Genomic DNA, 26,588 nt, shown 5'->3' with positions numbered 1-26,588 from the left:
TGGCCTGCCTCAGTTATTCATAGCCTCTTCCTGGTCACCGCCCCTTCTTATGGTATGCTTCCCCAAATAAGCTCCTTCTCCTCTAGGAGGAACAGGGGTACCTCATTAGTGCTGCACAGGCCCAGAGTAGCTTGTTAGCCTCCTTGCAGCTGGTGGAAGGGCATGTCCCTTCACACCGCATATTCTGCATACCAATTTAGGAGACAGCAAATTCATCAGCAGAGTAGCTTCCTTGTGTGTTTGGCCATTTCCCATCATCATCTCTCATAAGTCTATTTGAATGGAGTTGAGTTGGATTGAGTTTTTGAACTGCGGGGTAGTGCAGATTTCCCTAACAACTTTGTTTCTTACAGTAGTGGCTTACTAGCAGGTGGGCCAGTGGACTGCCTTAAGTCTGGCTCCTACCCTTTGACCTAGACATGGATGCTAAAGTAGGGAGCAATAACACTGTCAGGGAAACTATTATAGGGAAACAAGGCATCAATGGAAAGAAAGTGGTAAAATGTTTGCTGATTTTTGTGGAACAAATGGCCTGATCATTGGAGGAAATATCTTCCTTCACCGTAGTATTCCTAAGATAACTTGGAGGTCACCAGGTCACAGAACAGGAAAACAAATGTATCACATCATAGTGTGGCTCAAATGAAGAAGAACATTTGAAGATGTACATAGAAGGAACGGGGCAGATATAGGGACAGACAGTGCATTAATGGTAGATATTTTGAGAATAAAAATAAAGATGACTGAACAACAGAGATGCCTACATTGTAACATCACCAATCTAACACAGATGACAATGCAATCAGAGTTTAGAATTGCATTTACAGGTGCTTGAAGATGATGGAACAGTAGAAGGCAAATGGAAATGGGAAAAGGAAGCTATCACTAAAACTTCTGAAGAAATGCTGGGATTCAGGAAGAAACACCACAGTGAATGGTTATTTGAGGATATATGACAGGAAATAAAAGATACCAAATTAAATAAACTAAATCAAGCAAGACCAAGAAAACAGACACATTCTCTCTCTCTCTCTCTCTCTCTCTCTCTCTCTCTGTCTGTCTCTCTCTCTCTGTCTCTCTCAGGAATATACCATAAAGAGTACAGGGGCCAAAATGAGTGCTATGAAAGACCAATCAGAACTTATAGATAAAGTGGCAATTGATGCACAGACCACTACAGCAGAAAATGATATGAAGACAGTATACCAACCGACCAATTCAAGACAGCAAGGGCAACATAATGATAAAGACATCAAAACAATTAAATATATAGAGGCAGTATTTTATTCAACTACTGAATGGAAAGCCAGTGGACATTCCCCCCGGATATAAAGGAAGGAGAAGATCTGGACATCAAACTAGAACCTGTCACCAGTGTAGAAGTAGAGAGGGCAGTCAATCAGTTAAAAACGGAAAAGCACCAGGTCCAGGTAACATTCCAACAGAGGTTCTTAAGGCAGACTTGAGGAAAACAGTAGACATTTTGATAGGCCCTTTACAAAATATATGGAAAGAAGAAAAGTTACCAAATCAGTGGAAAAGGAGTCATGTAGTGAAGCTGCCAAAGAAAGAAGACTTCAGTCAGTGTAAAAACTGGAGGGGCATAGAACAGATGTCTCTTGCAGGTAAGGTGTTTACAAGTATTATTCTAGGCAAAATCAAGAAATCCGTGCATAAGAACAGCCATACTGGGTTAGACCAATGGTTCATCTAGCTTAGTATCCTGTTTTCCAACAGTGGCCAATGCCAGATGTTTAAGAGGGAATGAACAGAACAGGCAATAATTCATCCCCTGTCATCCACTCCCTCCTTCTGACAATCAGATGCTAATAATACCCAGAGCATGGGATTGCATCATTGGCCATCTTGGCTAATAGCCATTGATGGACCCATACTCCATGAATTTATCTAGTTCTTTTTGAACTTAATTATAGTTTTAGACTTCACAACGTCCCCTGGCAAGGAGTTCCACAGGTTGATTCTGTGTTGTGTGAAGTACTTCCTTGTTTGTTTGTTTTTAAACCTCCTGCTTATCAATTTCATTGGGTGACCGCTGGTTTTTGTGTTATGTGAAGGGATAAATAACATTTCGTTATTCACTTTCTCCACAGTCACGATTTCATAGACCTTGATCATATCCCCCCTCAGTCGTCTCTTTTCCGAGCTAAAAAGTCCCAGTCTTTTTAATCTCTCTTCATATGGAAACTGTTCCATACCCCTCATCATTTTTGTTGCCTTTCTCTGTACCTTTTCCAATTCTAATATATCTTTTTGAGATGGGGTGACCAGAACTACAGGCAGTATTCAAGGACTGGATGTATCATGGATTTAAATAGTGGCATTATGATTTCGTGTTTTATTATCTGTCCCTTTCGCAATGGTCCCTAACATTCTGTTAGTTTTTTGTTTTGTTTTGTTTTTTTTGACTGAGGCTGCCATTAAGCAGATGTTTTCAGAGAACTATCCACGATGGCTCCAAGATCTTTATTGAGTGTAACAGCTAATTTAGACACCACCGTTTTGTATGTGTTCTTAGGGTTGTTTTCTAATGTTCATTATTTTGCATTTATCAATGCTGAATTTCATCTGCCATTTTGTTACCCAGTCACCCAGTTCTGTGAGGTCCCTTTATAACTCTTCACAGTCTGCTTTGGACTTGAGTAATTTTGTATCATCTGCAAAATTTGCCACCTCCCCGTTTTACCACCTTTTCCAGATCATTTATGAATATGTTGAGCAGCGCTGGATCCTTAGAGAACACTTCTATTTACCTCTCTCCATTCTGACATCTGTCCATTTATTCCTACCCTTTGTTTTCTATATTTTAACCAGTTACTGATCCATAAGAGGACCTTCCCTCTTATCCCATGACTGCTTACTTTGCTTAAGAGCCTTTGGTGAGGGGCCTTGTCAAAGGCTTTCTGAAAATCTAAATGCACTATATCCACTAGATCCCTCTTGTCCACATGCTTGATGACCCCCTCAAAGAGTTCTAGTTGATTGGTGAGGCATGACTTCCCTTTACAAAAGCCATGTTGACTCTCCTCAACAAAGTGTATTTATGTATGTCTGATAATTCGGTTATTTACTATAGTTTCACTCAATTTGTGAGATACTGAATTTAGACTTACCGGCTTGTAATTGCCAGGATAGCCTCTGGAGCCTTTTTTTTTAAAATTGGTGTAACGTTACTATCCTCCTGTCATCTGGTACAGAAACTGATTTAAATGATAGGTTACATCCCACAGTTAGTAGTTCTGCAATTTCGTATTTCAGTTCCTTCAAAACTTTTGGGTGAATACTATCTCATTCTGGCAACTTACTATTTTATAGAGCTATCCATTAATCACAGTTAACTCAAGCAATTAATTCAAAACAAATTAACTCACTGAAAAATTTAATCGCACTATTAAACCATAATAGAATGCCAACTGGTTTTTTATAAATATTTTTCTACATTTTCAAATATATTGATTTCAGTTACAACACAGAATACAAAGTGTACAGTGATAATTTTATATTTTTAATCATAAATATTTGCACTGTAAAAGAAACAAATTATATTTTTGAATTCACCTCATACAAGTACTCTAGTGCAATCTCTATCGTGAATGTGCAATTTACAAATGTAGAATTGTTACATAACTGCACTCAAAAACTCCTAAAATTTTAGAGTTTACAAGTCCTCTCAATCCTGCTTCTTGTTCAGTCAATCACTAAGACAAACAAGATTGTTTATATTTATGGGAGATAATGCTGCCTGCTTCTTATTTACAATGTCACCTGAAAGTGAGAACAGGTATTCACATGGCACTTTTGTAGCCGGTATTGAAAGGTATTTACATGTCAGATATGCTAAACGTTTGTATGCCCTTTCATGCTTTGACCACCATTCCAAAGGACATGCTTCCATGCTGATGACTCTCATTAAAAAAATAATGCATTAATTAAATTTGTGACTGAACTCTTTGGGGGAGAATTGTATGTCTCCTACTCCATGATTTTGCCTGCATTCTGCCATATATTTCATGTTATGCCAGTCTCGGGTGATGACCCAACGTATGTTGTTCGATTTAAGAACACTTTCATTGCAGATTTGACAAAACGCAAAGATGGTATCAATATGAGATTTCTAAAGATAGCTATAGCACTCAACCCAAAGTTTAAGAATCTGAAGTGCCTTCCAAAAATCTGAGAGAGACGAAGTGCAGAACATGCTGTCAGAAGTCTTAAAAGAGCAACACTTCGATTTGGAAACTACAAAACCAGAACTACCAAAAAAGAAAAATCAACCTTCAATTGGTGGCATTTGATTCAGATGATGAAAATGAACGTGCATTGGTCCGTACTGCTTTGGATTGTTATCAAGCAGAACCTGTCAACAGCATGGTAGTGTCCTCTGGAATGGTAGTTGAAGCAGGAAGGGGCATGGGACTGTTTAGCAAATCTGGCATGTAAATACCTTGCAATGCTGGCTACAATAATACACTTTGTATTCTGTGTTGTAATTTAAATCGATATATTTGAAAATGCAGAAAACATCCACAAATATTTAAATAAATGATATTCTATTATTTAACAGTGTGATTAAAACTGCGATTAATCACAATTTTGTTTTAATCTTGGTTAATTGAGATTTTTTTAAATCATTTGACAGCTCTACTATTTAATTTATCAATCTGTTCCAAAACCTCCTCTATTGACATCTGGGACAGTTCTGCAGATTTGTCACCTAAAAGCTGACATCCTCTGTAGATTCAAGATATAGGCACGGTTCAGACAGGATAAATCAGTTACATATCAAATAATAATCTTATGTATCAACATAGAACTGTTGATTGTATGACAGTCACCACTTTATATGAATTTTTTAGATTTCCAAAAATCTTTTGGTATAATGGATAGAACTGTTTTATGAACATGATTACACCACTATGGAATCCTTCCAAAATTTGTGGGGATCGTTCAGAGCTTCTATGAAAATATGAGGTGCCAAGTAGTACGTAATAGTGAACTGACTAAACCATTCAAAGTCACTCTGGGCATCAGGCGAGGATTTCTTATGTCACCCAGGATCTTTTTACAGATAGTGGATTGGGTAGTGAGAGGGAGCACAGAACAATGAAAGGACGTACAGTGAATTTTCAAACAGAAATTAGACCAACTTGACTTTGTGCATGACATCAACATGCTATCACTTACCCATAGAGACATGAAAGCCAAAACAAATGATCTCCAGGCTTATGCACAATTAATAAGGTTGAAAATCAACACTAAGAAAACTTCAACCGTAAGAATCAACACACAACACCAATAACATTTTCTGGGCCTGACACAAAAGAGGTCCGATATTTCACATATCTTGACAGCATTGTAAATACAACATGCGACGGACTGACAGTATCCTGCACAATCCTTATGGAATTAGGATAAGGTTTAACTTAATTCTGTAAACTTTATTGAATTAGGTTTAATACTTTGGGGGTCCATTGTATTAAAAATGCAGTTGTGCATGTTTATTATGTAATTGTAGGTCACTCCTCTAGGAGGATGGGGATGCTATTGTAATTCCTCAGGTTATGAGCCCCTTTGAAGTCGCCCCTTAGTGAGATCTGTATATATTAGTTCAAAATGGATTCTCCATGGACTAACAGACAAAGAAAAGACTTTTGGATGACTATCCTGGTGCAGGTCCTTCTTGCTGGCCCAGCAGATGGACAGGATCTCTGGTCCATAGAGGCCCCGTCCTTTATGGAAGGATTAGATGGACTTCGCCTACTGAGGTCCCATAAGACTGTGGGCTTGTTCTGAGCTGAAGCTATGATGAACTTGAAACAAAAGGGAAACCGCTTTGGGGGGTTGGTGAATGCCAGAACCCATGTTAGGGTGATCTCTGGTAATTGTATTAGCATGCATGTAGTTGTATTATTAACATATTCTCTGTAATGTTTTTTTACCTTAAGAATAAAATATCCTTGCTTAAAAAGAACTGTGTGGTAAATTACAACCACGGGCAGTCACTCTGCTGGGAATAACACAGCTAAGGCAGGGAACTTCTCAGCGTGGAAATACCCAAGTGAGAAGAGAGTGAGATATAGGTCTCCACCCAAGAAAGGCAGTGGCTGGGGAGCTGCAAGCCTGACAGTGGGTACCCTGGCTGGACCACTGAGAGGGAACAGGGAAATGCCCTGATCTGTGACACAACAAAGTAGAGCAGATGAAAACATTAAAATCAGAGTACCAAAAGCCAGACATGCCTTTGAAACTCTAAAGCCAATCTGGAGAAACAGAAATCTTGCTTCCAAACTAAAAACTTTGAATATTTAACACTGTTCTAAAGTTGGTCTTACTATATTGTGCTGAAACTTGGAGACTCAAGACTTCACTATCTAAACTCCAAGTTTTAATAAACAGCTGACAGAATAATCCTCAGTATGTGATGGCTGGGGGAAAAAGAGTCACAAATAAAGAATTCTGGAGAAGGATAAAACAGAAGCCACTAGGACAAGAAATTCTGGAACGAAAGTGGAGATAGCTAGTAGTATATAGAGTTAGAAAACTAAATGACGTAAGACAGGAATTGGATTGGAACCCCTAGGGCAAGAGGCAGGCAATAAGGTAGACCAACGATAACACTGAACTACATAATATAAGCAGAATTGAAAACTAAGACTGCAGGAGAAGACCAGCAAAGATGAAAGGTAGTGGTGAAGACCCTGTGTTCTGCAATGGAATAGACAGGGTTAAGAAGATACTTGCCCGCTTTTGTAAAGCACTCTGAGTCTGTTGATGATAATAACTAAATCTTATCTAGAACTTTATCATCACAAGGTCATAAAGTATGTGTATTAGTAACAGCCTATATAATGATCATGAATTGATAGAGTATAATTGCTAAAGAACAGGAGCATAGTAATGAGTGATTAAACAGTTCGTAATGTTAAAACAAATACATAAATTAACACCAATCACAATGATTTGTCACTTTTTAAATTTGTGAATACAAGATGTAAAAAAACCTCTTCTCAAACTATGTCTCCTCTAACTCATAGATTTTTGTTAGAATATTTAAATGGATGATGATATTGTGATTTTTTTCTGGTTTTCTTTTTTCTTTGGTAGAAAAATGTGTATCCTGACATTGCGTGGTCACTGCGATTCCGGGTTTTGTATGAAATTGCTTTGGGAGTGAATTATCTGCACAACATGAGTCCTCCATTGCTGCACCATGATTTGAAGACCCAAAATATTTTACTGGATAGCGAGTTTCATGTTAAGGTAAGGTCCTGGTTATTTTAGTCCCTATATTCCTCTTCAGCGAGCACATGTAAGCAGGGGAATGGTTTCACCATTGTGGGGAACTTTCCTAGCTTATACACTATCCTGGTGAACTGGGCTAGCGAAAGGATCTGAGTCCTCACTCCCACTTCCTTTACCTGGAGGTCTGCCTGACCTCAAGGGCTCCCCTCCACTCTCCTGTCTGGCAGAGTCCTCGTAACCCCAACAAGGCTGGGCCTAGGATTCCTGGGGGGCTCAACCCCCAACCTTGTTGTGGTCACTTAGGGCAGGAGCTGGGTGTCCCCACTCCGGGGTGCTCTCTCTGCACTGGATGCTTCCCTAACCCATAGATCATTACATACAGTTCAAAGCAAATACAATGTATTAAACAGCAATCAATTTAAAAAAATAAGGAAAAAATGGGAAAGGTTAAAGGAAAACACATCACCCCACTCTGTGGGATGGGGACACACAACCAGCATCTCTGGAATGTAAGGGAAGTTCAGTCTGTTCCTCACAAGTCCCAGGCCTCCTTGTGAGGCCTGGCTGTGCTACAGGAATGCTGCGGGTCGGACACTTGTTTTGGCGGTGGCCGCAGCTCAGGCTTTAGGTGGCAGGACCCTTCTTCCTAGCGTTGCCCCCGGCCCGTCAGGGTTACGATCCCCCTCCAAGTCTGTCCTGTAAGGCGTCTTGGCTGGGGGCGTCTCCCTGCGCTGGGCCCGCTGCCCAGGGTCCCGCTCGCTCTCTGCAGCTACTCGCTGTATCTTGCTCCAGACTGTTCCAGCTCCACTCTGTCTGACCCAGGCAATTCCAGCTCACACAAAGGATGGGATCCCCTGGCTTCCTGACTCCCTGATTAGCCTGCCCGCCCTGTCGATCAGGCTGACCTGGAGCACTGGCCTCTCCCCATTGTTCCTGGGGACTGTCAGTCTCAGGGTCCTGATTTCCCATCGACCCTTCCCCTTACCTTTAGTACTGGGAGCTAGCCAACCAAAACACTCCCACTGAGTTCTAGTAAGGGGACAAGAGTCCCCTTACACATTGCAGAACTGAAGTGTGTTTAATATTTCAGACAAGGAGTGGGGATAGGAAGGGACAAACTTATACTTCTGTTCTGCAGTTGTGTCTTTGCAGGCAGAGCCCCATCTTCTTCAGTGAGGTTCCACACAGAAACAGGGATTGACTTGCACCAATCCAATTGCAGATTCCTGGCCTTTAGCAGCATACTGGCTTTTCATAATGTTGACCTATGCAGTATGCCATACAGATGAAATAAATCAAAGTTAGTAGATAAGAAATTCAACTGAGATGAACCTGTGGATATCTGAAGGCATTATACCTAGGGAAGAAAACCAAATTCTCAGCAAAATTAACATAAAAGTAGTTGTGATTTCACAGGTTTAGTTACAGAGAAGGGGGGTTAGAGGTACTATGATAAGATAGTGTTAAGATAAGCATAATGTTAGTTCATGGTAACAAAATAGAGAGGAATTAGAGAAGTAATTAGGCAGTGCAAGAAATAAAAGCAGTGGCTAATATTCAGAAGTGGCAAAACTTTCTTATGAAAGTCCTTGAGGATAACCCTTAATGTGGTCCTTTCAGAGTAGAAACTCCTTCTAAAAACTACTCAAGCTCTGAAATCAGAGGAACTCAAGTAGGCCCTGGTGGGTTTCCCATTCCCAACAACAGTGTAATATATGATGTACTGTCTTGCATCCAAATTGTCATTCTTCACTCAGCAATACTTAATGTAGCCTTAGAACATCTCTTCAAATATGCACGCTCTGGGTTTGGATAGTATGGGAAGGCAAGAAACCTACCTGGCAGATAATTCCTGAAGGAGAATTGATGAGGGAATTATCAAAGCCTTGGTTGCCTGTTAGGCTTTATATTCACCTTAAAATAGAACAAAACACACGTGAAATTGTTTCTCAGCCATCTTAACTTTAATGGTTTATTATGGACCTTTAATTCAGAGGCAAAGAAGAGGAAGTATTGGTGATGAAGAATCCATTTGTTAAGAAAACTGTTAGTCACTTTTAGAATTTGAATAGAAATAAAAACAGTTTGATAAAGTTTTGTTTCCTTTCATCAACAGTTTTAAAATTTGAAATGGAGGTTATGGAATATTTAGTATTACAGTAGTTGAGGGAGATGCTTTGCATTAAATTTGGATGGTTAATGCTTTAAGATTAATTTTTTACAGATGCTTTACATGGGGGTTAATTGCTCATTGCTTATTAACTAGCTCTCTAATTATTTGAGCTGCCTTTGGGTGGAGTGAAATGAAGATTTTGATAACTGGCAAAAAATGGAAGGAGCAATATTGGATACATCTGCTGTGTATTATAAAAAAGGAAGCAGTGAATATATGTAAAATATGCAGTCATACAGTGTGTCTGATTGCATCAGAAATCTGCTAAATGAGTAAGATTTCTAAAGGGTTGAATTACAATGAGACCAAACACACACAAGTGCAGTATGCAGATTGGTTTTAAAAGCAGTCCCTCCTCCCCCAATGACCTCAAAAGCTAGTCAGGAGAAAGCACTTGCAGACAGGCCATGTACTCCATGACACAATGAAATCAAGTGCATTACAAGCACCTTATTTTATTCTGTTCTCATGAAATATTCTTCCTTCACTTCCACCTGTCCTACGTAAATACACACAACTATGGCCCAGTCAGTGACATAACATGAGTCAATAATTATTTTTGACTTTTGTTTTCATGTATTCTCCAGGAGGCTCATATCCATAGATCTTAATTGTTGCAATGTTGTCCAGGCAGCCTTGCTCAGAACCCTTTTTTCCTCTCTTGTGTGTACCAGGAAAGTGGAGAGTTTATAGTTCGCTTCATCTCCTTGGATTCCCACCCATTGGCCACTGTGAGGAATTCTAGGCATCCCAACTGGCCAGCCTACACTTCTGGTTCCCTCTCCCCCATTCTGGAAGCTAGATTCCAGCTTTTGCTCCCTGATCCCCTGCTGCCTGGTTCCATGGAACAGTGTGGGATGCTGTGACAGGTTGCTATACTCACTGCTGGATGATGCCACCTCTTAGCGGTTCTGGGGATTACCTTGGTCACTGAAACGCCCATTCTAGTGGTTAAACCCCATCAGTTTCTCCTCTGCAGCTGTTCTTGCTCTCAAGAGCTGCAGCTGTCCTCTCTGTGATTCGGCCTCTGACCAGGTCGCTCAGCATTCCCCCCTTCTGGGGTATAGTCCTTCAAAGTCTCTGTTACTCCCATAGTGACCAAGGCAGTCTTCCATTTCAGTACCCTGCCAGTGCCACTTTCCCAGTGTCAGGTAGAAGAACATGGGCCTACTCTCTACTCCGGGTTCCAGCCTAGGGACCCTACAACATGCAGCCAAGGTCTGTTCAGTCCCCAACCTTGCTGCTTATTCCCTGAGCTGCTTCCAATCCTGGCATTCCCCCACTCTCTGGGGTTTGTCAGTCTCTCTACTCCCTCTCCCTCCTCCCAGGGAACAATAGTGGGCTACTTGTCCCACTTGTCGATAGCCCCCCAACACATCTCCCTTCTCCCATGGAGTGACTGTAGACTCCCTCCCTGCAGTCCTTCCTGCTATCAGCTCCCTGGCTTTAGAACCCCTGCCTGTTCCCACACAGGTTCACTTTCCTCTCAGACTAAAAGGTTATTTGGCCCATCTGGCTTCCATTAACCCCTTCAGGGAAAGTGTGGAGGGTAGAAACCCCATCACAGGTGCATGCATTGCAAACCAATTAACTCTTAGCTTGTAGGGAAGGACAGAGAGTAAGAAGCAATTTCAGACACATCCCAGCCAGACATGGAAACAGCAAACAAAATATTGGATGCCTGTCTGCAGCAAAATGGCAAATTTCACAGCCAAAATTATGAATTCTATGGCATCTTGGAAAAACACTAGATTCCATAGCTGGGGAATTGTAAGGTCCAAGGAGCTCTGATTGAGATGATATGAACTGCATCAGTCTCTGAGTTGTTGTTTTTGGATAGTGCTGCATCGTTTTACACTTAATTAATGTTTTCAAGATTTTTGTTCCCAACCATAAGGGCTAGAAACATAAGTGTTTGGTCTTTGGAAATGAAAGCTAATATTCTGAAATGCGGTTTTTTTAGCAAGGGTGAATCCACAGCCAAATCTCAGACTACATGGGGGTGTTTCCCACAGGGAGCAATGGGAGGGAACATCTTTTTATTCTATTTATTTTGTACACCACCTATCACAGTGAGGTCCTGGTCCATAACTAGGGCCATTAAGTGCTATGTTAATTCAAATAATAATAATAATGTGCGTGACAACATGAACCCTGATTTGGGAACATTTTCTGAATCAAGGTTGATGTTTTTTGTAGCTAGCAGAACACCATAGCTGCTTTCATTTCAAGTGGGATGGAGGGTTTTAAACAAACTCTTCATTCAGTTCTATTTTTGACAACTTGCACTAACATCAGTGCATAGATGGGACCTGTTGTTTTCTCAGAATGACAGATTTTTGTTCTTTACCAGATTGCGGATTTTGGTTTATCGAAATGGCGCATGGTGTCCACATCACAATCACGAGGTGACAAATCCCTGCCAGAGGGAGGGACTATTATCTACATGCCACCCGAAGACTATAATCCCAATCAGAAAACCCGTGCAAGTATAAAGCATGATATATACAGGTACTGCCTGTTATCCTACAGTGAGCATTGCAAACTGAAAAGTAAAAATTGTCAAAGAAACTCGATTATAATGAATCAGAACACGTTATTTTGGGGCACTAAATGGATAAAGTAAAATTTTTGAAAACCTCTTTCCCTAGCAAACATTAGGACAAATATAATGCCCTAGAAATTAGGGGAAAACCAGGATAACTAGACAAAGGGGATTGGTTGGAGTTAACCCAACGTTGTTTAATTTTGTGAACATCCCACAAATCAGGCTTGCAGGGAATAGAATTACCCTGCTGAAAACAGGATGGATGGGGGGAGAGAGAGAATAGGTAGCAAAACAAAGTGCAAGCATCCAGATGAACAAACTGTACACACCTACTTGAAAGATCTCTGTTGCTAATGTCCAGAGATTAATGTAATTTGCAAGACAAACATGGAGTGAGAGAAGAAGCATTAACTTAGAAAAGGTCAGGAGAAAAGACAGGCAAAAACAGAGTATACATCAAATAGAAATTAATATAGGAGTATACATCAAATAGGGACAGGCAAAAACAGAGTATACATCATATAGAAATCCAGGGAGAGCTACTCCAGTAAGCTCTTGAATGGCACATATAGAGGAATGGCACATATAGAGTAATAGTACCTATAAAAGAAACAACAGAAGTTGCTATCTACGTGTAAGAGATACAGTAACTCCTCGCTTAACATTGTAGTTATGTTCCTGAAAAGTGTGACTTTAAGCGAAATGATATTAAGCAAATCCAATTTCCCCATAAGAATTAATGTAAATGGGGGGGTTAGGTTCCAGGAAAAAAATTTTCACCAGACAAAAGATTATATATGTATGTATATACGCAATATAAGTTTTAAATAAACAATTTAATATTGTACACAGTAATGATGATTGTGCAGCTTGGTTGAGGTGGTGAAGTAAGAGGGTGGGATGTTTCCCAGGGAATGCCTTTCTGCGAAATGATGAACTAGCACTCAGCTGAGCCCTCAAGGGTTAACACGTTGTTAATGTAGCCTCACACTCTACAAGGCAACACAAATGGAGGGAGGGGAGACAGCGTGGCAGACAGAGACACACACCCTGTGTGTGAGAGAGATGTGCATTGCTCCTTTAAGTACGCTGACCGACTCAAGTACATTGCCTCTTTAAGTAGATCAGCAAGTTGAGACAGAAGGTGCTGCCAGCAAGCTCTCTCCTTCCTGAGCCCTGTTGTGTCTTGGTTGTTCGTCCCTCCCCCCCCGCCCCCCTTCCCCGCTCTATGGAGATGGAGTAAGTGGGGAGGCAGGAGCAGAGGGGAGGGGGACACCTTGACATTAGCCCCCCTCTTCCCCCACCCCTGCACAGCAAGCAGGAGCGTCCCAGGAGCAGCACATGGCTGTGCGGGGGAGGGACAGCTGAACTGCCAGCAACTGATAGCCTGCTGGGCAGCTGCTGCACAGGGAACTTACATGAGCGGGGAGCTGATAGGGGGGCTGCCGGTCCAAGCTCCCACCAGCTAGCTCCAATGGACTGTTTTTTCTGTGAGCAGTGGACAAAGCAGGCAGTTGCCAAACAATGTTATAAGGGAGCATTGTGCGACTTTAAACGAGCGTGTTCTTTAATTGATCAGCAATGTAACAATGTTAACCAGGACAACTTTAAGTGAGGAGTTACTGTACGGAACAAGCTAGCAGAGAAGGGTACCACCTTAAAACCTGCCTAAACAATCAAGGAGGGGATTGAGTGGAGGAAGTGGATGGATAACAGTTGACAGAAGGCCTATTACAGTCAAGCGTAGTTTTTAAAAATATCTATTAAGGTTGCATTTTTGCTACTTGAGTCATGGATTCCATGATTTTCATATATTTTAAAAATATCTAGGAGTTCTGACACTTTGGGACTCCTACATGTAGGTGTCAGAGTAGCAGCCATGTTAGTCTATATCCGCAAAAAGAACAGGAGTACTTGTGTCACCTTAAAGACTAACAAATTTATTTGAGCATAAGCTTTTGTGGGCTGCAGCCCACTTCATCGGATGCATAGAATGGAACATAAAAGAAAAAGATTGATATATATATATACACACACACATACAGAGAAGGTGGAAGTTGCCATACAAACTGTAAGAGACTAATTAAGATCAGCTATTATCAGCAGGAGAAAAAAACTTTTGTAGTGATAATCAAGATGGCCCATTTGGACAGTAGACAAAAAGACAGTAGACAAAATTGAGGATACTTAACTTAGGGAAATAGATTCAATATGTGTAATGACCCAGCCACTCTGTCTCTATTCAAACCCAAGTTAATGGTATCTAGTTTGCATATTAATTCAAGCTCTGCAGTTTCTCGCTGGAGTCTGTTTTGGGGGCTTTTCTGTTGCAAAATTGCCACTCTTAAATCTTTTACTGAGTGGCCAGAGAGGTTGAAGTGTTCTCCTACCAGTTTTTGAATGTTACAATTCTTGCTGTCAGATTTGTGTCTATTTATTCTTTTGCGTAGAGATGGTTTGGCCAATGTACACGGCAGAGGGGCATTGCTGGCACATGATGGCATATATCACATTGGTAGATGTGCAGGTGAACGAGCCCCTGATGGCGTGGCTAATGTGATGAGGCCCTATGATGGTGTCATTTGAATAAATATGTGGACAGAGTTGGCATTAGGCTTTGTTTCAAAGATAGGTTCCTGGGTTAGTGTTTTTGTTCTGTGGTGTGTGGTTGCTGGAGACTATTTGCTTCAGGTTGTGGAGCTGTCTATAAGCAAGGACTGGTCTGTCTCGCAAGATCTCTGAGAGAGTGAGGGATCATTTTTCAGGATAGGTTGTAGATCTTTGATGATGCGCTGGAGAGGTTTTAGTTGGGGACTGAAGGTGACAGGTAGTGGCGTTCTGTTATTTTCTTTGTTGGGCCTGTCCTGTAGTAGGTGACTTCTGGGTACTCTTCTGGCTCTGTCAATCTGTTTTTTCACTTTGACGGTGGTGTCAAGGTTCCTTCCCCACTCTGAACTCTAGGGTACAAATGCGGGGACCTGCATGAAAACCCCCTAAGCTTATTTTTACCAGCTTAGATTAAAATTTCCCCAAGGAACAAACTATTTTCCTTTTTTCCTTGGACTTTATTGCCGCTACCACCAAGCGTCTAACAGATCTATAACTGGGAAAGAACCCGCTTGGAAATGTCTTTCCCCAAACCCTACACCCCCTTTCCTGGAGAAGGCTAAATAAAAATCCTCACCAATTTGCATAGGTGAACACAGACCCAAACCCTTGGATCTTAAGAACAATGAAAAAGCAATCAGGTTCTTAAAGGAAGAATTTTAATTGAAGAAAAAAAGTAAAAGAATCACCTCTGTAAAATCAGGATGGTAAATACCTTACAGGGTAATCAGATTCAAAACATAGAGAATCCCTCTCGGCAAAACCTTAAGTTACAAAAAGTCACAAAAACAGGAATCTACATTCCATTCAGCACAGCTTATTTTTTTAGCCATTTAAACAAAACAGAATGTAACGCATATCTAGCTAGATTACTTTCTAAGCTTTAAGATTCCATTTCTGTTCTGTCCCCAGCAAAAGCATCACACAGACACAGAGAACCTTTGTTTCTTCACCCCCCCCACCCCCCACCAGCTTTGAAAGTATCTTGTCTCCTCATTGGTCATTTTGGTCAGGTGCCAGGGAGGTTATCCTAGCTTCTTAACCCTTTACAGGTGAAAAGGTTTTTCCTCTGGCCAGGAGGGATTTTAAAGGTGTTTACCCTTCCCTTTATATTTATGACAGGTGGGTATTGTAGTTTTAAGAATGCTTGATAGAGATCTTGTAGGTGTTTGTCTCTGTCTGAGGGATTGGAGCAAATGCAGTTGTATCTTAGAGCTTGGCTATAGACAATGGATCGTGCAGTGTGTCCTGGATGGAAGCTGGAGGCATGTAGGTAAGTATAGTGGTCAGTAGATTTCTGGTATAGGGTGGTGGTTATGTGACCATCGCTTATTAGCACAGTAGTGTCCAGGAAATGGACCGCTTGTGTGGATTGGTCCAGGCGGAGGTTGATGGTAGGATGGAAATGCTATGGGTACCCGCATGGCCTCACAGTATGCCAACATTTTTATGGCTGACTTAGAACAACGCTTCCTCAGCTCTCATCCCCTAATGCCCCTACTCTACTTGCGCTACATTTATGACATCTTCATCATCTGGACCCATGGAAAAGAAGCCCTTGAGGAATTCAACCATGATTTCAACAATTTCCATCCCACCATCAGCCTGTCCTTGCAACAAAGCCCGATGTCTCTACGCAAAAGAATAAATGGACACAAATCTGACATCAAGAATTGTAACATTCAAAAACCGGTAGGAGAACACTTCAACCTCTCTGGCCACTCAGTAAAAGACATAAGGGTGGCAATTTTGCAACAGAAAAGCTTCAAAAACAGACCAGCGAGAAACTGCAGAGCTTGAATTAATATGCAAACTAGATACCATTACCTTGGGTTTGAACAGAGACTGGGAATGGCTGGGTCATTACACATATTGAATCTATTTCCCCATGTTAAGTATCCTCACACCTTCTTGTCAACTGTCTGAATGGGCCATCTTGATTATCACTACAAAAGTTTTTTTCTCCTGCTGATAATAGCTCATCTTAATTAATTAGCCTCTTGCAGTTTGTATGGAAACTTCCAACTTCCACCTTCCCTCTGTGTGTGTGTGTATACACACACACACACACACACATCTTCTTACTATATGTTCCATTCTATGCATCCGATGAAGTGGGCTGAAGCCCACAAAAGCTTATGCGCTAATAAATTTGTTAGTCTCTAAGGTGCCACAAGTACTCCTGTTCTTATTACATATAGGTGTATGGATGCAGTGGTAGGAAATGAACCAGTTTCAGAGACTTAGATGCCAAGCCGAAGCCTGGGCTTCCAGGAAGAGAGAAAGCACTAACTTCTATAATTAGCTCTTCCCCTTGAGGTGCAGAGGAAGCACCTGGCATTCCTAGCAAGAGGTCAGGGAGAGAGAATGTCCCTGTGACTCTCACCTTTTGAGAGGTGTGACTGGGTGGGGCAAGAAAGAAAAATCAGGAGCTCCTCCATTGGAGGAGCAGGAGAGGGAGTGAATATTGCAGCAGGCCCAATCTATGCCTATGGTTTTTAGAAGGATGTGGCAGTATTGGTTAGGAGTGGGGAAGAGCCGGAAGAAGTTGGTTAGGAGAGATAGGAGAGAGAGAGAAAGAAAGAGTAAGTTTAGAGGGAAACTGGACTGAAAAAGAGGTTTGGAATGAGGGAACAAGGAAAGAGGGAGAGATTGTCCAGAAAGAAAGGAAGAAGAAATTGAGAACATGGGTGGAAAGAAGGGAGAGAACCCAAAGCAAAGGAGGAGAGAAGAAGACAGATGAAGGGAGAAAGAAGACAGGAGAAGAGAACATCCATTGAAAAAGAGAGGCAAGGTGGAGGAAGTAATATTTTATTGGACCAACTTCTGCTGGTGAGAGAGACAAGTTTTCCAACTACAAAGAGCTCTTCTTTGGGTCTGAGAAAGGTCCTCTGAGCGTCACAGCTAAATAAATAAACAAACAACAGATTGTTTAGCATAGGTAGGTAGTAGTTAAACAATCTGTTCCACTTTGTATTTAGCTATGATGCTCAGAGTACCTTTTCCAGACATGAAGAAGAGCTCTGTGTAGCTCGAAAGCTTGTCTCTCTCACCAACAGAAGTTGGTCCAATAAAAGATATTCCCTCACACACCTTATCTTTCTAATATCCTGGGCCCAACACAGCTACAACGCTGCATACTAAAGAAGAAAACAGAAGCAAATCAAGCTATACAATGGAAGGAAAGAGAAAGGTGTGGTGAGGGAAAGAAGAACATGAGCCAAAGGAAAACAAATAAGAAGTTGCAGACTACAATGTCACAGAAGAGATGATAGTGTTTAATTATATCATATCTCAGATTGAATGGGAGAGTGATGTTGGGGGTTTCCCAGGCTCTGGCAGAGTTCATTCACCTCTGTGAATGCTCTTAGGCCTTCCTGTCAGGGATGAGTCTTTGTGACTTCTGTACCAGTTTGACTCAGTTACTCTTGTTGAAAAGCAGAATTTTTGCCTTTAAAATCCACTGCTTTGTACCAAATGTCCGGGACAGCGAACTCTCTCTTAAGTCACTACTCAGGGGACCAACAACAAAGGGTTGCTGCATATAAGTAGTGTTCTGCTCCACCTTTATTAAAACTGTAGTTATGAACCTATTTCTGCTCCCATTGAGATTAGTGGGAAAAGACCCATTGATTTATATATTAACACGATTAGGTTTAGTAAATTTGGAGTTATTTCCACATGGTCTCCTGAAGATTCTTCTCTGCAGAGTGAATATGGCATGTATGACACCTAACCCAACCAATCTCTGTTTATGTTCAGAGTCCCAACAGCCATACTTTATGGACAAAAATATTTATTGAATTACTTTTCACTCCTGTTAGCGCTGCACCGGTAACACAGCTCTGGAGAGGGAGCTAGATTCTATTTTGACTTACCCATAATTAATAGAATTATTAACTGAGTTCCAATTGCAGGACCACATTTTTTCCCTTGTTTACCCTTCACAGTCTGTTTAAAGGCTTTGCACAGATGTAACTAAGGATAGATGGTGGCCTGCTGAACTAATATTACTTTAGGCATGTCTGTGCTACAAAATTAAGTCAACTTATGTTAGGTCAGCCTACAGCCACCGTGGTAATTAAATCTGCTCTTCCTGTCCACACTATACTCCTTCTGTTGGTGTGCATCCTCGCCAGCAGCGCATGCACCAACTTAAGTGGAGCACTGTGGGGCAATGAAAGCCAGATCCCCAGTCCCGCCGCCCCGAGGCCTGACCCCCCAAGCTGTGAGCCCCACCACCCTGGGGCAGCAGGACTCTGACAGTCAGCCCTGGGTCGGCGGGGATCCAGCTACCAAAGACAGCAACAAGCGATGTAAGCAACTCAGTGTCTACATGGACACTGCGTCGATCTAACTACATCAGCCTAATCACTATGCCTCTCCTGGAGGTGAAGTTATTAGGTTGGCCTAGTGCGTGAGTTAAATCAGCAGGAGGAACATTGTAGTGTAGACGCTTCTTTAGTTAGGTTGACGTAAGCTGGCTTATGTGGACCTACTCAGAGGTGTAGACCGGGCCTGTGAAAGAAAGCCCTCTTAACACTGAGAGCCCAGGATGAGAAGGGCTAGCCGTTAGAAAAAAACTCTCGACTTATAAACGGATTTTTTTTATGTGAAATCAGTGAGGTCCTTAACATAGAACCCCAGTTCTTTGGTTTTTCAAAGGCACATATGGCCACCATAAATAAAGTTAGCTCTAGCACGTTGTTCTTTACTCAGTACTTTCCCTGTTGTTGGTTTTCATAACATGTATGAAGGGGCACATCACTATAGTCAGCCGTTTAAGTTGGTGTTGTGCAAGTTTATTTTAATGTTTTGTATGATGCTGAGTGCATTGTCAGCATAAATCATAAAGTGTTCTAAAGTAATGCACATTTTTACTTTAATAGCTATGCCATTATTATGTGGGAAGTGATGTCAAGAAAACAGCCCTTTGAAGGTGAGAATGTGTTCTTTAGTTTTCTTTTATAGCCTTATTTACATTTAGCTAAAGCCTATGTACAGTAATCTGAAAACAATTATTTTGGCATAATTACAACATCCCTAATTATTGTCTGCGATTTTAATGTATCCTCCTATAGTAAACAATAACTATTTATAGTACATATATTTATAATAAATGCTTGATATCTATTTTGACAGAAGTTATAAACCCCTTGCAGATTATGTATAGTGTGTCACAAGGACAGCGACCAGACACTAGTGAAGAAACTTTATCAATAGACATACCCCACCGAGTGCTGATAGTAAAATTAATGGCAAGTGGATGGGCACAAAATCCAGATGAAAGACCTTCTTTTTCAAGTGAGTTTACTTGCTTTGTATAGATTAAGTGAAAAACCATACCCCCAAAAATACCTGTATGTTAATACAATATTGAGATTGCTTAGTTGCAAACACAAAAAGGAAATGTGAACAGCTGTATCCAAAACAGCTTTAACTCAGCCTTGTCAAATATCCTATAGAATTTACAGTTTACATTTAACAGCATATACAGTAACGTTAAGCTACTCATGCGAGAAGTCAAACTGTAATAAAAAATGGAACATGTACAATGCTGCCAGGTTTATATAGTAGTTGGAATCTTCAATTTTATATTTCCTGTCTTTTTGTGATTAATTGTACAACCTTAATATTTATTTGCACTTAATTTACTGTTTGTTTTTGAAGGGGTGGGAGTTTTAAAGAGGAAAATAATTAGAGAAAAACAGATAAAATAAGGCTAGTGGAACTTGTAAGCAATCAGAGGTGTTTTGTTTGCTGAACTAACAGTGAGCCCTGGATTATAAATTCCTCTTGAACAAAACTGAACCAGCCTTTTACAAATAAACTTTTAACCTTTCATAAACAAATGTGTGTGTGCCTGGAACACACCCATGTTCGGGGGAAGCCATGTGAAAACACTGCCCCACCTTCCAGAATGAGGGGCTGCTGTTGCAAAAACCTGTTCAGCCCACTTCACATCTAGCTCATCAGCTCCATTGCACAGTAGTTCTGCTGCCAGTGGGATTTCATGGCTGTGGAATTGGCAGCTGGTTCTGCCCCTAAGTGCACCCATAGAATTAAAAATGTCTATTATGCAGGCTCAGTACACAACTCCCAAAGTCTTAGTTTTTGCTAAATGTAAACCAGTTTGTTACAGTTCATGCAAGACACTAGTGCCAACTTTCAGACCACCAGCATATTGCTACGGCAGTGTTCAAAAAGTTGTGGCTAGATTTATTATATTTTTAAAACACTGGAAACAATGCTTTCTGGGTTTCCCCCCTCCTCCCTCACTCATTTTGCTTATACATTTCCCTCCAAATCACCATTAGGTAGAGAGCTGAGACTAAGTGCAAATGAGCCTAAAAGGTGAATATTATGTGGAGAAATATAGGAAACTGTAATGTAAAAACATGTTGTAGTCTTTACTAGATCAGTCCCTACCACCAATTGCAGTGATAATCGGAAACTAATTGTATATTTAAGACTTAAAGTGGCATTTGACAGATGTTAAATGTTTATCAAACTGACTAGATGACTCACTCTAGTTATAAATATCTTCTATGCTTCTCCCTATAATGCTGTCAGGTTTTACTATGAAATCCTATCTTAATGCTTTTAGCTCTTTTACAGTGAGTCCTATAACCTGGAACACTGCATTCAGAAGGCAAACATGACATTAAACATCTATCTATCTATCTATCTATCTATCTATCTATATATATATATTAGAGAGGGACAAAGCGAGGAGGAGTTTGGTTTTGATTTTGCAAATCCTTGTTTATCAGGCTTCTATCTTACAAAAAAAAAAAAGGTCAGGGGGATGGGGGGAGTTATACCTGGGTCCCATTTTATCCATTATCATCTCAGTTCAACATAGAGTTCTTCCCCCACACACATTTTTAGTTTTAGCCCATTCCTAACATTGATTACAGCCAGATTGTGTAATTACATGCGTACTTGTATCACCTGACTGTCCATCTTGTGAATGTGAAAGCTGAGGGCACACTTTTAACTCCCATCTTTGGAAAATCTGATCCTAAATGTCCAAGGGAGATGCCAGATTATCTTGTAAAAGCTTAAAAGTAGCAATCTTTAATTGTTCAAAATTTAAAAGCCTTGATGCTTTTCTTCTCCCCTCCCAATTGGTGTTGTAGAATGAAGACGGTAAGATTGTGCTGGGGTAGAAAATTGTGTTTTAGAGGCTCTGTGACAGTTTACATGCCTAGACTTGCAGTTTTCCTTTAAAAAAAAAAAAAAGTGCTTTCTTTTTTAAAACTTCCCCAATATGAAACTCTAAACCTTTCTCTCTCAAACTGAGGGTTGCAGCAAATTTAACATTTCAATTTCTAGGGTGGTTGGGTTGCACAGTTGCTTCATTTCTCTAAAAGTGTTGCTGGTTCTGTTCTTTTGAGCTGGAAAGTGTTTAGAAAGTTCCTTTCCAAAGAGCTCAGAAAGCAGACTGTTTTGACAATTTCAGTTCCTTCATTGAAGCTGGCAGGAGAGAAAAATGAGGCATACTTATGTCCTTAATCTGAACACACACACGCAGCATACTAGTGGATGGTTCAATGGGTAACTCAGTCTAGTATTTGGGATTTACAACCCTTTGTTTGGATTATAGACAAGTCTTTGAATGGTCTTTTAATATTGGTGGATGTTTTGAAATTAAATGTCTGTTTTAGACAGAGTCCAGTTTGGGGCCTGTGAACTTTTACCTTGTCTCTTGTTTTAACCCAAAACAAGAAATACGTCATATCACAGCTTTTTATAAAAGCAGAGAAATGTTTCTGTGCTTTTATACTACTTGGGTATTCTTATTTTGTAATGAATTGCATCAGCTAAAATGTAGTTTGTAGTGTTAGCACAATGTTAGAACTGTAAGGGTTGTTTAATTAATGTTATAATTATATTTATCTAGGTTACATAATCAAAGTAGTATGTATCTTATGTGCCTTCATAACAATAAGTAACCTCACTTTGTTTTGTAATAAAAGGAAGAAAACAGGTGGTTTTATTTAAGGGGAAAGCTTTTTCTGCTGTCTTATGGTAAAAGCAGAATTTTCTGCCCAGTTTACTTTTACTTCCCTTCATTTTGGATTGATCCTTGTAAGTGTTGAAATGTCTACTTTTTTACTTCCTCTTTATATTTCTGTCATACTCATTGATAGTAAATTTGGAGAATTAGTGATGCCTAGATAATTGGTTACCTTTTCTCTGACTGCATCCTCACCATTTTTAAAGTATCTTGCTCGGTTTCTGGAAAGTGCTTTTCAGTTTGAAAGAGAAAATTGAGAAGCAATTTTGCTCATAATCTATCTGTAATATGTGGGGATGTATTTTTTGTTCACTCATTATGTTTTCCTCTTAGTGCATCCTTGTAATGCTCACTATTGTTCATAGGAATTGTGTGTGCATCAAATATCATATCTCTTTGTTTCTACAAATTCCTGCCTTAAAACACAGTGTGCATGATCAGAAATAGCTTCTTATCTTCCTTATTTTAACTTTTAAATGATTCTATGGATCATTTTGCAAGTTTTCTGTAAAATATTTTTCTCTATTGATCTATAATTGTTTTGAAATATTGATAATTATATGCTGTCAAATGGACTCTGAGTTTTGACATGTTATATCATGAATGCCCTGAAGGGATACAGTAGTTTAAACTCAAAATTTGACCCACCTTGAAGCTTTTGATAAGGAATATCTCCAAATTCTAAATATCTTTGTTGTTCTAGATTAGAGAGTTCACCACACTATTGCAAAGGAGGTGAAGGGTTGTTTTGTTTTAAACCAGCTACTGTTTACATTATGTTGGCCTTATACCAGAGAGGCACTTCATGATGTTTTACTCCCTCTGGCGACTGTTCAGAAGCAGTCAACTACAGAACGTTATTCTTGAGAGTGCCATTGCTCAAGGAAGGAAATATTTTTTTAAAAAATGTAAATTTGGTCTCCATTAGAAAAGCCGGGGGGAAAGTAAAAGACATAATAATTAGAGGGGAAAATTGGTTGTAAGCTTTCAACAAGTATCACCAAAAAAATAGAGACTAAATTAGAAAAGACAAAGAGCTAGATTATCAGTGTAAATCAGCACAGCAGTGTCAGTTAGGTTTTGCTTAGTCATGCCAGTTGAGGATCTGGTTCCAAGTATTTAATAGTTCCCTTTTAACAAAATTATGCAGAATATTGTAAGATGGTTGTAGAAGTTGTGGGGTTTCTCAGGCCCTTCTGTTTGCTTTTTGTAGCCGAGCTCAACTTAAATTAGACATTTCTACAAGTAACAGTCATCCAGAAATTTTAAAAATAAGTTACGTAAGCCTTACATCAACACACACATGCTGGGATGGAGTAGTTGAACTTCCTGCCATTTAATTATTAAAATGACACAAAATCACTAGATAAATAGGTGGCATTAATCTCCTAGGGATGTCAATCTACCACTTTTTAATGAGCATGAGAAAAATAGCAGATGGATATGTTGGATGTTGTGGGACGTTACATTCATTATGTTACATTCCTTTCTGGTCTGGCTTCAGAGCCACCAATCTCTGCATAGGGGAAAGAAAAGGTAACGGTGGGGAAAGAATCAGCATTTTGTTGTGGGTGATGTGCCAACCCTAAAACTTTCACCCTTTAGAATCTGATCATTGTTTCTTCCTTCTTGCACCTCACCCACTCTCTATATTATTGTAAATAGGGTCTCCCTTCATAGGATCTCCTAACTTATTTTGGATACTGCTGATTTCATTCTAGACTTCTCAGTGGTGGTCTAAGGATAGAGTTGTTTCTCCAGTGGAGTGGGGAGGCAGCATTCTTCTCCAAGGCCAGTGCTGCTTCATGGCCCAGCTAGTAAATTATGCCCTGGGATGAACGCTCCACGCTAGAACTATGTCTTGTTTTTAAGGGTGTGATCTCCACATTCCAGGGATCCCAAGACTCTGTCTCTCTCTGAGTCAGGTCTCCCTTGATAGAGCATTCAGTGTTGGTGCTGCCAATCCTCTAGGCCACACTGAAAATTGTTTTTAATAGATTAACTTTTTTTTTTTTTAATGATTGCAAGAAGTGTTTCTTTAGCAGCCTAAATTCTCTAATTACTGTGTGTTGGTGGAAGCAATATTTTCATAATTGCAAGATAAGTAGCTCAAACAACTTAAAAATTGTAATTACTGTTATTAAAAGTTAATGTTTAATTGAGTATTCTTTTCTTATTTAGAATGCTTAATAGATCTTGAACCAGTGCTGAGAACATTTGATGAGATATCTATGCTTGAAGCCGTAATGCTCTTGAAGAGAGATAAGGTAAATAGCTTTTATTACAATATGAATGTAATATGAAAATACACTGAAATGGCAACTTGTGCTTGTCCCAGTGTAACTAACCTAAGAATTAAGTCCCTACTGTCCTGGCCTGGTAGATTTATAATGCACAACTAATAAGAATACCAATGTTTTTTCAGTCACGATATGAGTCACAGTGTATTCGCGTCAGTCACAAGACATCCGATGTGGAGCTGACATCTGTAAATATACCTCTGAATCTTAGTCCACAGGAGGTAAATCTTTTTCTTTTTAATTTTGAATTCAAGTTCTTTTCCAAATGTGTTGGGATAACTAAAACATTTTGAAACAGTTTTTAGTTCAGGATGGGGAAAACTTTTCTCCCGCTCCTCTTCTGCAGTTGCACAGCCATGAATGCAATGGAATGAGCAGTGGGGCACACAGCAGCAGGGAAGTCTGTTTCTATCTTCTGCACATCAGAGTGCAGTGCTTTTCAGCATTTGCATAAAAGTATGGATGGAGTTAGTTGTGGGTGGCCCACATGAGCTGGATGACATGACCATATTATCTACTGAATACAGGGAGCACACACATACCTGTACAGAGAGTGTAGCAGACCACAAATGCTGCAGCAGACTGTTGTTTGCCACACAATGGGTGCTTTCGGGGTTGGAAGAGAGGATTTCATCCCCCACTCCCACTGATGTTGCTTATGGAAAGTACTGTGGATTTTTTTTTTTTTTAAATTACTGTGTCCCTTAGTGCTGCTGCTTTTCATTCTCTCTACTAATAATTAAAATAGCACATAAAATCTTGGTCAGATGGTGGAATAACATTTTCATTTGGTTTTTAACTTTTTAATGTCTGTCTTATTTTAATTGTGAAGTAACTTGAGCATCTTAGTAACAAGGAAAAGACAACAAAAGGAAAGAACTTTAGAAATTACTAACCCATTCCAAAAATGTACATCTTCACTATATAACTGAATTCATTTCAGGAAACGTGTGCTCCCTTCCTACAAAGTCATGTACTCCCACTCCGGAGCATGTCACCTGAATTATCAAGACTCAAGTCTATACCAAAGTATAATATCCTCTCAACAGGTATGTAACCTTGCTGCACAGTATTGATTCACGATACTTAGTTATTATTGAACTGCAGCTTTACTCTCTATTTGTGGTACTACATTTGTACAGGAGTACTCACCCTACACTGAGATTCCCTCTCTATTTAAGTAGTCCTCTGCAGCAGGAGTAAATCACTCTAACTCCATGACACCCCATAGGGACAACTAATTGCCCTCTACGTGGCCGGATCATGGGCAAGGGTGAGGAATAGCTGCTAGGTCACTGGCCATACTGAGCCACGACAGTCCATTTATGAATACTTTCAGAGTAGAAACAAAAGAGATGGAGAAGGATTGTTTAGAGTGATACAAAGTAGTTTAGCTAGAAGTATGTGGTGAAACTGACATGGGAAAATTAGGCTGAGTATGAAGGATGGGTATGAATGTGACTGGATAAGACACCGGTGAGTCTCAAAACCTCTTGACATTGACTATGTACTACCATGTATAGAATCTCCCACTGTGGGGAATGTTCATTGGTGATGGTATGTGGAGTCTTCTGTCAGACTTCAAGCTTCCATCTATAGGACGGAAGCTCTGCTGTTTACATTGGCCAATGATATTCATCTAGCCATGAAGATTAAATGCCAGTAATGATTCCTTTG

The 26,588-nt window shown here is 40.1% G+C and overlaps 1 protein-coding gene across 1 annotated transcript in view; it reads left to right on the top strand.

The window, feature by feature from the left end:
* The window catches only part of RIPK2 (receptor interacting serine/threonine kinase 2), a 38,563-nt gene that overhangs the window by 8,387 nt on the left and 3,588 nt on the right, over positions 1-26,588 (top strand). The window contains exons 3-9 of the mRNA XM_084619822.1: positions 7,123-7,278; positions 11,787-11,944; positions 19,478-19,527; positions 19,731-19,892; positions 24,793-24,878; positions 25,037-25,132; positions 25,855-25,960. Coding sequence (XP_084475948.1) covers positions 7,123-7,278; positions 11,787-11,944; positions 19,478-19,527; positions 19,731-19,892; positions 24,793-24,878; positions 25,037-25,132; positions 25,855-25,960 — 814 coding nt within the window. The remainder of the gene's footprint in view (positions 1-7,122; positions 7,279-11,786; positions 11,945-19,477; positions 19,528-19,730; positions 19,893-24,792; positions 24,879-25,036; positions 25,133-25,854; positions 25,961-26,588) is intronic.

The sequence above is a fragment of the Lepidochelys olivacea genome (genome assembly GCF_965140295.1).
Source record: "Lepidochelys olivacea isolate rLepOli2 genome assembly, chromosome: 2".
Taxonomy (NCBI): domain Eukaryota; kingdom Metazoa; phylum Chordata; order Testudines; family Cheloniidae; genus Lepidochelys; species Lepidochelys olivacea.
Note: the sequence above shows the minus strand (reverse complement) of the source record. Positions and strands in the feature narration are given on the sequence as shown.